This window comes from Scardinius erythrophthalmus (assembly GCF_964197995.2).
Source record: "Scardinius erythrophthalmus genome assembly, chromosome: 23".
In the NCBI taxonomy this organism is placed as follows: Eukaryota; Metazoa; Chordata; class Actinopteri; order Cypriniformes; family Leuciscidae; genus Scardinius; species Scardinius erythrophthalmus.
Window position 1 is genome coordinate 32,366,302 of NC_138243.1, and position 15,000 is coordinate 32,381,301.

At 49.2% G+C, this 15,000-nt stretch overlaps 1 protein-coding gene across 3 annotated transcripts in view; it reads left to right on the forward strand.

The window, feature by feature from the left end:
- hlcs (holocarboxylase synthetase (biotin-(proprionyl-CoA-carboxylase (ATP-hydrolysing)) ligase)) overlaps positions 1-15,000 on the forward strand; it is a 106,115-nt gene that overhangs the window by 10,869 nt on the left and 80,246 nt on the right. For all 3 annotated transcript variants that reach the window (XM_081355162.1, XM_081355163.1, XM_081355161.1), the window contains exon 3: positions 9,402-9,536. In XM_081355162.1, the coding sequence (XP_081211288.1) occupies positions 9,402-9,536 (135 nt within the window). The remainder of the gene's footprint in view (positions 1-9,401; positions 9,537-15,000) is intronic.

The window sequence follows — 15,000 nt, forward strand, 5'->3', positions numbered from 1 at the left end:
CACACACACACACACACTTACCTCGGCCTGGTCATCACTGCACACACACACACACACACTTACCTCGGCCTGGCCATCACTGCACACACACACACTTACCTCGGCCTGGCCATCACTGCACACACACACACTTACCTCGGCCTGGTCATCACTGCACACACACACACACACTTACCTCGGCCTGGTCATCACTGCACACACACACACACACTTACCTCGGCCTGGTCATCACTGCACACACACACACACACTTACCTCGGCCTGGTCATCACTGCACACACACACACACACTTACCTCGGCCTGGTCATCACTGCACACACACACACACACTTACCTCGGCCTGGTCATCACTGCACACACACACACTTACCTCGGCCTGGCCATCACTGCACACACACACACTTACCTCGGCCTGGTCATCACTGCACACACACACACTTACCTCGGCCTGGTCATCACTGCACACACACACTTACCTCGGCCTGGCCATCACTGCACACACACACACTTACCTCGGCCTGGTCATCACTGCACACACACACACACACACTTACCTCGGCCTGGTCATCACTGCACACACACACACTTACCTCGGCCTGGTCATCACTGCACACACACACACTTACCTCGGCCTGGCCATCACTGCACACACACACTTACCTCGGCCTGGCCATCACTGCACACACACACACACACTTACCTCGGCCTGGTCATCACTGCACACACACACACTTACCTCGGCCTGGTCATCACTGCACACACACACACACACTTACCTCAGCCTGGTCATCACTGCACACACACACACACACTTACCTCGGCCTGGCCATCACTGCACACACACACACTTACCTCGGCCTGGTCATCACTGCACACACACACACACACTTACCTCGGCCTGGTCATCACTGCACACACACACACTTACCTCGGCCTGGTCATCACTGCACACACACACACACACTTACCTCGGCCTGGTCATCACTGCACACACACACACACACTTACCTCGGCCTGGTCATCACTGCACACACACACACTTACCTCGGCCTGGTCATCACTGCACACACACACACTTACCTCGGCCTGGTCATCACTGCACACACACACACTTACCTCGGCCTGGTCATCACTGCACACACACACACTTACCTCGGCCTGGTCATCACTGCACACACACACACTTACCTCGGCCTGGTCATCACTGCACACACACACACACACACTTACCTCGGCCTGGCCATCACTGCACACACACACACTTACCTCGGCCTGGTCATCACTGCACACACACACACACACTTACCTCGGCCTGGTCATCACTGCACACACACACACTTACCTCGGCCTGGTCATCACTGCACACACACACACACACTTACCTCGGCCTGGTCATCACTGCACACACACACACACACTTACCTCGGCCTGGTCATCACTGCACACACACACACTTACCTCGGCCTGGTCATCACTGCACACACACACACTTACCTCGGCCTGGTCATCACTGCACACACACACACTTACCTCGGCCTGGTCATCACTGCACACACACACACTTACCTCGGCCTGGTCATCACTGCACACACACACACACACTTACCTCGGCCTGGTCATCACTGCACACACACACACTTACCTCGGCCTGGTCATCACTGCACACACACACACTTACCTCGGCCTGGTCATCACTGCACACACACACACTTACCTCGGCCTGGTCATCACTGCACACACACACACACACTTACCTCGGCCTGGTCATCACTGCACACACACACACTTACCTCGGCCTGGTCATCACTGCACACACACACACTTACCTCGGCCTGGCCATCACTGCACACACACACACTTACCTCGGCCTGGCCATCACTGCACACACACACACTTACCTCGGCCTGGCCATCACTGCACACACACACACTTACCTCGGCCTGGCCATCACTGCACACACACACACTTACCTCGGCCTGGTCATCACTGCACACACACACACACACTTACCTCGGCCTGGTCATCACTGCACACACACACACTTACCTCGGCCTGGTCATCACTGCACACACACACACTTACCTCGGCCTGGTCATCACTGCACACACACACACTTACCTCGGCCTGGTCATCACTGCACACACACACACACACTTACCTCGGCCTGGTCATCACTGCACACACACACACTTACCTCGGCCTGGCCATCACTGCACACACACACACTTACCTCGGCCTGGTCATCACTGCACACACACACACTTACCTCGGCCTGGCCATCACTGCACACACACACACTTACCTCGGCCTGGCCATCACTGCACACACACACACACACACTTACCTCGGCCTGGTCATCACTGCACACACACACACACACACTTACCTCGGCCTGGCCATCACTGCACACACACACACTTACCTCGGCCTGGCCATCACTGCACACACACACACTTACCTCGGCCTGGTCATCACTGCACACACACACACACACACTTACCTCGGCCTGGTCATCACTGCACACACACACACTTACCTCGGCCTGGTCATCACTGCACACACACACACTTACCTCGGCCTGGCCATCACTGCACACACACACTTACCTCGGCCTGGTCATCACTGCACACACACACACTTACCTCGGCCTGGTCATCACTGCACACACACACACTTACCTCGGCCTGGTCATCACTGCACACACACACACACACTTACCTCGGCCTGGTCATCACTGCACACACACACACACACTTACCTCGGCCTGGTCATCACTGCACACACACACTTACCTCGGCCTGGCCATCACTGCACACACACACACACACACTTACCTCGGCCTGGTCATCACTGCACACACACACTTACCTCGGCCTGGCCATCACTGCACACACACACACACACACTTACCTCGGCCTGGCCATCACTGCACACACACACACTTACCTCGGCCTGGCCATCACTGCACACACACACACTTACCTCGGCCTGGCCATCACTGCACACACACACACTTACCTCGGCCTGGCCATCACTGCACACACACACACTTACCTCGGCCTGGCCATCACTGCACACACACACACACACTTACCTCGGCCTGGTCATCACTGCACACACACACACACACACTTACCTCGGCCTGGCCATCACTGCACACACACACACTTACCTCGGCCTGGTCATCACTGCACACACACACACACACTTACCTCGGCCTGGTCATCACTGCACACACACACACACACTTACCTCGGCCTGGTCATCACTGCACACACACACACTTACCTCGGCCTGGTCATCACTGCACACACACACACACACACTTACCTCGGCCTGGTCATCACTGCACACACACACACTTACCTCGGCCTGTTCATCACTGCACACACACACACTTACCTCGGCCTGGTCATCACTGCACACACACACTTACCTCGGCCTGGCCATCACTGCACACACACACACTTACCTCGGCCTGGTCATCACTGCACACACACACACACACACTTACCTCGGCCTGGTCATCACTGCACACACACACACTTACCTCGGCCTGGTCATCACTGCACACACACACACACACTTACCTCGGCCTGGCCATCACTGCACACACACACACTTACCTCGGCCTGGTCATCACTGCACACACACACACACACACTTACCTCGGCCTGGTCATCACTGCACACACACACACACACACTTACCTCGGCCTGGTCATCACTGCACACACACACACTTACCTCGGCCTGGTCATCACTGCACACACACACACACACACTTACCTCGGCCTGGTCATCACTGCACACACACACACTTACCTCGGCCTGGTCATCACTGCACACACACACACACACACACACTTACCTCGGCCTGGTCATCACTGCACACACACACACTTACCTCGGCCTGGTCATCACTGCACACACACACACACACACTTACCTCGGCCTGGCCATCACTGCACACACACACACTTACCTCAGCCTGGTCATCACTGCACACACACACACACACTTACCTCGGCCTGGTCATCACTGCACACACACACACACACTTACCTCGGCCTGGTCATCACTGCACACACACACACTTACCTCAGCCTGGTCATCACTGCACACACACACACACACTTACCTCGGCCTGGTCATCACTGCACACACACACACTTACCTCGGCCTGGTCATCACTGCACACACACACACACACTTACCTCAGCCTGGTCATCACTGCACACACACACACACACTTACCTCGGCCTGGTCATCACTGCACACACACACACTTACCTCGGCCTGGTCATCACTGCACACACACACACTTACCTCGGCCTGGCCATCACTGCACACACACACACTTACCTCGGCCTGGTCATCACTGCACACACACACTTACCTCGGCCTGGCCATCACTGCACACACACACACTTACCTCAGCCTGGTCATCACTGCACACACACACACACACTTACCTCGGCCTGGCCATCACTGCACACACACACACTTACCTCAGCCTGGTCATCACTGCACACACACACACACACTTACCTCGGCCTGGTCATCACTGCACACACACACACACACTTACCTCGGCCTGGTCATCACTGCACACACACACACACACTTACCTCGGCCTGGTCATCACTGCGCACACACACACACACACTTACCTCAGCCTGGTCATCACTGCACACACACACACACACTTACCTCGGCCTGGCCATCACTGCACACACACACACTTACCTCGGCCTGGCCATCACTGCACACACACACACTTACCTCGGCCTGGTCATCACTGCACACACACACACTTACCTCGGCCTGGTCATCACTGCACACACACACACTTACCTCGGCCTGGCCATCACTGCACACACACACACTTACCTCAGCCTGGTCATCACTGCACACACACACACACACTTACCTCAGCCTGGTCATCACTGCACACACACACACACACACTTACCTCGGCCTGGCCATCACTGCACACACACACACTTACCTCGGCCTGGTCATCACTGCACACACACACACTTACCTCGGCCTGGCCATCACTGCACACACACACACTTACCTCGGCCTGGCCATCACTGCACACACACACACTTACCTCGGCCTGGCCATCACTGCACACACACACACATACACTTACCTCGGCCTGGTCATCACTGCACACACACACACACACTTACCTCGGCCTGGTCATCACTGCACACACACACACACACACTTACCTCGGCCTGGTCATCACTGCACACACACACACACACTTACCTCGGCCTGGTCATCACTGCACACACACACACACACTTACCTCGGCCTGGCCATCACTGCACACACACACACACACTTACCTCGGCCTGGTCATCACTGCACACACACACACACACTTACCTCGGCCTGGCCATCACTGCACACACACACACACACTTACCTCGGCCTGGCCATCACTGCACACACACACACTTACCTCGGCCTGGTCATCACTGCACACACACACACTTACCTCGGCCTGGCCATCACTGCACACACACACACACACTTACCTCGGCCTGGTCATCACTGCACACACACACACTTACCTCGGCCTGGCCATCACTGCACACACACACACTTACCTCGGCCTGGCCATCACTGCACACACACACACTTACCTCGGCCTGGCCATCACTGCACACACACACACACACTTACCTCGGCCTGGTCATCACTGCACACACACACACACACTTACCTCGGCCTGGTCATCACTGCACACACACACACTTACCTCGGCCTGGCCATCACTGCACACACACACACTTACCTCGGCCTGGCCATCACTGCACACACACACACTTACCTCGGCCTGGCCATCACTGCACACACACACACATACACTTACCTCGGCCTGGTCATCACTGCACACACACACACACACTTACCTCGGCCTGGTCATCACTGCACACACACACACACACTTACCTCGGCCTGGTCATCACTGCACACACACACACACACACACACACTTACCTCGGCCTGGCCATCACTGCACACACACACACACACTTACCTCGGCCTGGTCATCACTGCACACACACACACACACTTACCTCGGCCTGGCCATCACTGCACACACACACACACACTTACCTCGGCCTGGCCATCACTGCACACACACACACTTACCTCGGCCTGGTCATCACTGCACACACACACACACACACTTACCTCGGCCTGGTCATCACTGCACACACACACACTTACCTCGGCCTGGTCATCACTGCACACACACACACACACTTACCTCGGCCTGGTCATCACTGCACACACACACACACACTTACCTCGGCCTGGTCATCACTGCACACACACACACTTACCTCGGCCTGGTCATCACTGCACACACACACACACACTTACCTCGGCCTGGTCATCACTGCACACACACACACTTACCTCAGCCTGGTCATCACTGCACACACACACACACTTACCTCGGCCTGGTCATCACTGCACACACACACACACACTTACCTCGGCCTGGTCATCACTGCACACACACACACACACTTACCTCGGCCTGGTCATCACTGCACACACACACACACACTTACCTCGGCCTGGCCATCACTGCACACACACACACTTACCTCGGCCTGGTCATCACTGCACACACACACACACTTACCTCGGCCTGGTCATCACTGCACACACACACACACACTTACCTCGGCCTGGTCATCACTGCACACACACACACACACTTACCTCGGCCTGGTCATCACTGCACACACACACACACACACACACACTTACCTCGGCCTGGTCATCACTGCACACACACACACACACTTACCTCGGCCTGGTCATCACTGCACACACACACACACACTTACCTCGGCCTGGTCATCACTGCACACACACACACACACTTACCTCGGCCTGGTCATCACTGCACACACACACACACACACACACACTTACCTCGGCCTGGCCATCACTGCACACACACACACACACTTACCTCGGCCTGGTCATCACTGCACACACACACACACACTTACCTCGGCCTGGCCATCACTGCACACACACACACACACTTACCTCGGCCTGGCCATCACTGCACACACACACACTTACCTCGGCCTGGTCATCACTGCACACACACACACACACACTTACCTCGGCCTGGTCATCACTGCACACACACACACTTACCTCGGCCTGGTCATCACTGCACACACACACACACACTTACCTCGGCCTGGTCATCACTGCACACACACACACACACTTACCTCGGCCTGGTCATCACTGCACACACACACACTTACCTCGGCCTGGTCATCACTGCACACACACACACACACACTTACCTCGGCCTGGTCATCACTGCACACACACACACTTACCTCAGCCTGGTCATCACTGCACACACACACACACTTACCTCGGCCTGGTCATCACTGCACACACACACACACACTTACCTCGGCCTGGTCATCACTGCACACACACACACACACTTACCTCGGCCTGGTCATCACTGCACACACACACACACACTTACCTCGGCCTGGTCATCACTGCACACACACACACTTACCTCGGCCTGGTCATCACTGCACACACACACACACACTTACCTCGGCCTGGTCATCACTGCACACACACACACACACACTTACCTCGGCCTGGCCATCACTGCACACACACACACTTACCTCAGCCTGGTCATCACTGCACACACACACACACACTTACCTCGGCCTGGTCATCACTGCACACACACACACTTACCTCGGCCTGGTCATCACTGCACACACACACACACACTTACCTCGGCCTGGTCATCACTGCACACACACACACACACTTACCTCGGCCTGGTCATCACTGCACACACACACACACACTTACCTCGGCCTGGTCATCACTGCACACACACACACACACTTACCTCGGCCTGGCCATCACTGCATCGGGGAGTTTCAGTGTGGCAGTGAATGCTCTCAGAGATAAAGCTCGAAGAGCTCTATACGCAATCAAGAAAAAATTCCGAAACATTGAATTACCGATTCCAATCTGGTGTAAAATCTTCGATAGTGTAATTCAGCCCATTGCGCTGTACGGGAGTGAGGTCTGGGGTCCACTCAGTGATCAGAGCTACACTAGATGGGACAGGCATCCAACAGAAGCCCTACACACTGAATTCTGCAAAATGATCCTAAAACTACAAAGGAAAACACCCAATAATGCATGTAGGGCAGAATTAGGCCGATTCCCATTGATTATTAATATGCAAAAAAGATCCCTCAAATTCTGGATGCATCTAAAATCAAGTCCCACAGAATCGCTACATTTTAAAGCACTACAAGCCCAAGAACTGAACCCCGAAAAGAGTCTCCTCAGTCAGCTGGTCCTGAGACTCACTAACCCGACTAACCCTACTAACTCTAACCAGTCTCAGACCAGCACTGCTTCTCACACACACATCAGAATAAACCAAATTACCAAACAGTCTAAAAGTACATATCTGGAACATTGGGATCAGGAAACTAAAACACAAAGTAAATTACAATTCTATCGAAATCTGAAATCAAATTATGAACTGGAAGAATATCTCCAGAGTGTGAGAGACACAAAGCAGAGACGGATCCTGAGCCGGTACAGGCTGAGTGTGTGTGTGTGTGTGTGTGTGTGTGTGTTCACTGCAGGACAGGAGAGATCGAGACAGAGACGCACTTCCTCCTTCACTGTCACAAATACAGTTCAGTCAGAGAACTCTACTTTAGCAAACTCACTAACCTAATACAGAACTTCACAGCCATGACTGAAGTAGATCAGTTAAAGATCCTGCTAGGAGAGGGCCAGACAGCAGCACTCGCTGCCAGACACGTGTGTGTGTGTGTGTGTGTATGTGAGAGAGAGAGAGAGAGTGTGTGTGTGATGGGTAAGTTAGGGGTCGGGTTAATATAGGGGGACAGAATATACAGTTTGTACAGTTTAAAAATCTTTACGTCTATGGAGAATAGCTCAACAGTGTGTGTGTGTGTGTGTGTGTGTGTATGTGAGAGAGAGAGAGTGTGTGTGTGATGGGTAAGTTAGGGGTCGGGTTAATATAGGGGGACAGAATATACAGTTTGTACAGTTTAAAAATCTTTACGTCTATGGAGAATAGCTCATGTGTGTGTGTGTGTGTGTGTGTGTGTGTGTGTGTGTGTGTGTGTGTGTGTGTGTGTGTGTGTGTGTGTGAGAGAGAGAGAGTGTGTGTGTGATGGGTAAGTTAGGGGTCGGGTTAATATAGGGGGACAGAATATACAGTTTGTACAGTTTAAAAATCTTTACGTCTATGGAGAATAGCTCATGAGTGTGTGTGTGTGTGTGTGTGTGTGTGTGTGTGTCCGCAGGCGTGTGAGGACCTCAGTAAGTGGACTCTGCTGGGCTCGTCGCTGGTGTGTGGTCGGCGGATAGAAAGCGTTGCCTTCATCATCGAGGCCTCGTCGAGACGGAGAGTTCCAGAGGCTTCACACACCAGTCAGACCGTAGGTTCAGATCCTGTGTGTGTGTGTGTGTGTGTGTGTGTGTGTGTGTGTGTGTGTGGACAGGACACAATCACAGCAGTCATACAACACTGTCAGACCGTAGGTTCAGATCCTGTTTTTTTTTTTTTTAAGTGCATTAACTTTTGAAACAAGTGTTCTTAAATAAAATATAATTTTCTTAATGTGCATGCAGGGAAACCTCAGTCAGTAACCCGAGAACACACACTTCGACACACAGCGTAATGAACTACATGAACACACAACAGCAAACTGACATTCAGAAACACTCACTTCTGCTCTCTACATCTACAGATCATCAACACACACACACACACACACACACACACACACACACACACACACTTCTGCTCTCTACATCTACAGATCATCACACACACACACACACACACACACACACACACACTTCTGCTCTCTACATCTACAGATCATCACACACACACACACACACACACACACACACACTTCTGCTCTTTACATCTACAGATCATCACACACACACACACACACACACACACACACACACACACACACACACACACACTTCTGCTCTCTACATCTACAGATCATCACACACACACACACACACACTTCTGCTCTTTACATCTACAGATCATCACACACACACACACACACACACACACACACACACACTTCTGCTCTCTACATCTACAGATCATCACACACACACACACACACACACACACACACACACACACACACACACACACTTCTGCTCTCTACATCTACAGATCAACACACACACACACACACACACACACTTCTGCTCTCTACATCTACAGATCATCACACACACACACACACACACACACACTTCTGCTCTCTACATCTACAGATCATCACACACACACACACACACTTCTGCTCTCTACATCTACAGATCATCACACACACACACACACACACACACACACACACACACACTTCTGCTCTCTACATCTACAGATCATCACACACACACACACACACACTTCTGCTCTCTACATCTACAGATCATCACACACACACACACACACACACACACACACACACACACACTTCTGCTCTCTACATCTACAGATCATCACACACACACACACACACACACACACACACTTCTGCTCTCTACATCTACAGATCATCACACACACACACACACACACACACACTTCTGCTCTTTACATCTACAGATCATCACACACACACACACACACACACACACACACACACTTCTGCTCTCTACATCTACAGATCATCACACACACACACACACACACACACACACACACACACACACACACACACACACTTCTGCTCTCTACATCTACAGATCATCACACACACACACACACACACACACACACACACACACTTCTGCTCTCTACATCTACAGATCATCACACACACACACACACACACACACACACACACACACACACACACACACACACACACACTTCTGCTCTCTACATCTACAGATCATCACACACACACACACACACACACACACACACACACTTCTGCTCTCTACATCTACAGATCATCACACACACACACACACACACACACACACACACACACACACACACACACACACACACACACACACACACACACACACACACTTCTGCTCTCTACATCTACAGATCATCACACACACACACACACACACACACACACACACTTCTGCTCTCTACATCTACAGATCATCACACACACACACACACACTTCTGCTCTTTACATCTACAGATCATCACACACACACACACACACACACACACACACACACACACACACACACACACACACACACACTTCTGCTCTCTACATCTACAGATCATCACACACACACACACACACTTCTGCTCTTTACATCTACAGATCATCACACACACACACACACACACACACACACACACACACACACACACACTTCTGCTCTCTACATCTACAGATCATCACACACACACACACACACACACACACACACTTCTGCTCTCTACATCTACAGATCATCACACACACACACACACACACACACACACACTTCTGCTCTCTACATCTACAGATCATCACACACACACACACACACACACTTCTGCTCTCTACATCTACAGATCATCACACACACACACACACACACACACACACACACACACACACACTTCTGCTCTCTACATCTACAGATCATCACACACACACACACACACACACACTTCTGCTCTCTACATCTACAGATCATCACACACACACACACACACACAAACACACTTCTGCTCTCTACATCTACAGATCATCACACACACACACACACACACACACACACACACACACACACTTCTGCTCTCTACATCTACAGATCATCACACACACACACACACACACACTTCTGCTCTCTACATCTACAGATCATCACACACACACACACACACACACACACACACACACACACACACACACTTCTGCTCTTTACATCTACAGATCATCACACACACACACACACACACACACACACACACACACACACACACACACACACACACACACTTCTGCTCTTTACATCTACAGATCATCACACACACACACACACACACACACACACACACACTTCTGCTCTCTACATCTACAGATCATCACACACACACACACACACACACACACACACACACACACACACACACACACTTCTGCTCTCTACATCTACAGATCATCACACACACACACACACACACACACACACACACACACACACACTTCTGCTCTCTACATCTACAGATCATCACACACACACACACACACACACACTTCTGCTCTCTACATCTACAGATCATCACACACACACACACACACACACACACACTTCTGCTCTCTACATCTACACAGGGTTCCCACGGGTCATGGAATTTCTGGAATGTCATGGAATTTTAAAAGGTCTATTCCAGACATTGAAAGTCAGGGAATTTGATACATTTTTTGTCCAAGTCATGGAATATCAGGGAATTTAGTTTGTTGCTTTAAATTTAATTTCCATTTATCAAAATGTAATTTTTCTCTACCGATTTTTTTTTATCGCACTGTTTCACACATCTTTCTGTATTGTTGTGCTTAGGCTTTGAGCGCCATATTTATTCCCTTCCCGCTCAATTGGAAATCACTTAGTTAACAGGTACAAGTGACTGCGTTCGACTAAGGCAAACATGCCAGGAAAATGTAAATATCAAGAGCTTTGGCTACAAAATGAACAATTTAAAGACTGGGTGTTAAAAGTAGACGACACAAAAGCTAAATGTAAAGTTTGTAAAACTACTATTGAGCTATCAAATATGGGTGAGGGTGCAGCCTCCCCATATAGCTCCAAGAGAACCGCAATCAGCTAATGAAGCCGCTCCCACCCCCAGCAGTGACGGCAGTGTGAGACACAAGCCGCATTTCCATTACCCTTCAAATTGCGCAAATTGAAATTGCGAATTGAAAATACGCACAATGGAAACACGTCAATTTCGCAAAAACTCCCGTTTATCGCAAAAAAGTTTTTACGCTCGCATGAGGTGGTTTTTCAGGCAATTCGAAAAAGGAATATTTTGCAAAACTGCAATGGAAAAAGTTTTTGCGCATTTAAAGTCACCTGACTTAGAAAACGCGGTGTGTTTGAGGTCCATGTATAGCAACGCAAATAATAATAATTTTATATTATTTTATTATAACATTTAATAGGCTATATTTAGAAGACGCTTTTATGCAAAAAAGGAACCAAGCTGAATGTGGAGCGCGCACTGCATGGCACGGAGGCGCGGCCGCGAACACTTGCATTTTCCTGTCAACAGTGAAAACAACTTAAAATACTCTATCATTTCTGGTCATACAGAAAATAATAATACATTATTCTCAACTACTTTTATTTGTGTAAACTCACAATAACAAGAAAACGTTGTGCTTTTGTAAAATAAAAGAAAACAATCAGACGCACTTTCATGATCTCCGTAAACTGGAGCGCGAGAACTGAAACAAAATATAGCCTATGTTGGCTAAAGCTTGAAATGTCCACTTTAAAATGAACAAATTCGAATCGAAAGCTAATACCTTCTGATTAATCCGTATGAAATGTGCATTTCTCTCTAAAGGCGCATCTGCTTAACAGCGGAGATGGAGATGTGATTTTAGCCAAAACAATAGTTTATTAGGCTAATAATGTTAATGGCTCTTCTCATTCAGCACTGCGGGAAAAACATCAATTCCAGGTTCTAATTTGGCCTTAGAAAACCAGTAAAATCGACATGTTTTCCATATTAATTTGTGAATATTTTAAATGTTTAATAAAGGGGCAAAAAGTCATAAACAAAAATCTGAAAATTCGTTGATATTTACTATTTTGCGCAGCAGCTGGTGTAGCCAGTTCAAATTAAAATTTTGGTGTTCAACTGTACGTTTTAAAAAGACAACAACCGTTCATTTTTCGTTTTTCAATTACGGGTTAAAAAAGGGAAAAACGAATGGACACAAAAGTAGCCTACATGGATCGTTTGGACAGAATACGAGACAGAGTTCTTTATTAAATTAATAAAAGAAACAATAATTAGCCTATAGGAATACTGGATTCTAAATCTCAAAGAAATGCCACAATCAAAACCTTGGAGCAGAAATGAGGGCAAAACACCCAGAAACTCCTTAGGCTTTATGTGTCGTTCGCAGTTTAAGGGTCTTTCCCTGCCATTAATGCTTGGATAACACACCACGTCTCCTTCCATTAATAATAATAATGTCTAATGCGGCGGCTGTGATATTATATAAACCAACGTCTGTTGCCGTGATTTTTGGAATGACTTATCACGAGAGAAAAAAGGACGTTTTAGTCGCATAACATCGGTTAATGGAAACGCTGACATTTCGCAATAGTTTTTTATCGATATTTTGATAATAGCGCAAAACATTTGCGCAAATCTGTAATGGAAACGGGCCTACAGATTATGTATTTTGAATAATGTTTAATGGTTTAATTTTGTTTAATTCCGTTTGGTTTTCGTGTTTAGCTGCGAACAGCACCCACGCGCGGTTATGATTGGCTGTGATTTACGATTGATTTTGTCGTCTTGTAGCTTTGTCACGTCAGGTTAGGACAAGGTAAGCTAAAAAATAATAATAATAATTATAAAAGGGTCACGGTAAGCAGCCTTTTCACTGCACACAACATTAGGATACGATTTCACACGATTTCGCCCCCTAGTGGCAGTAGCACATAATTTTAAAATTGATCATGCGCAGCCCTTACCTTCATTAATTTACCATGGTAGAATTAATAAATCAATACATGCACATTAGATAAACTACCAACATTACTTCTGAAGGACAAATATCATGGGTTTTCCAGGACTTAAATAATTAATATTTATCAAATAATTATTTCAGACCTACACTACTAGTCAAAAGTTTTCGGACAGTAAGATTTTT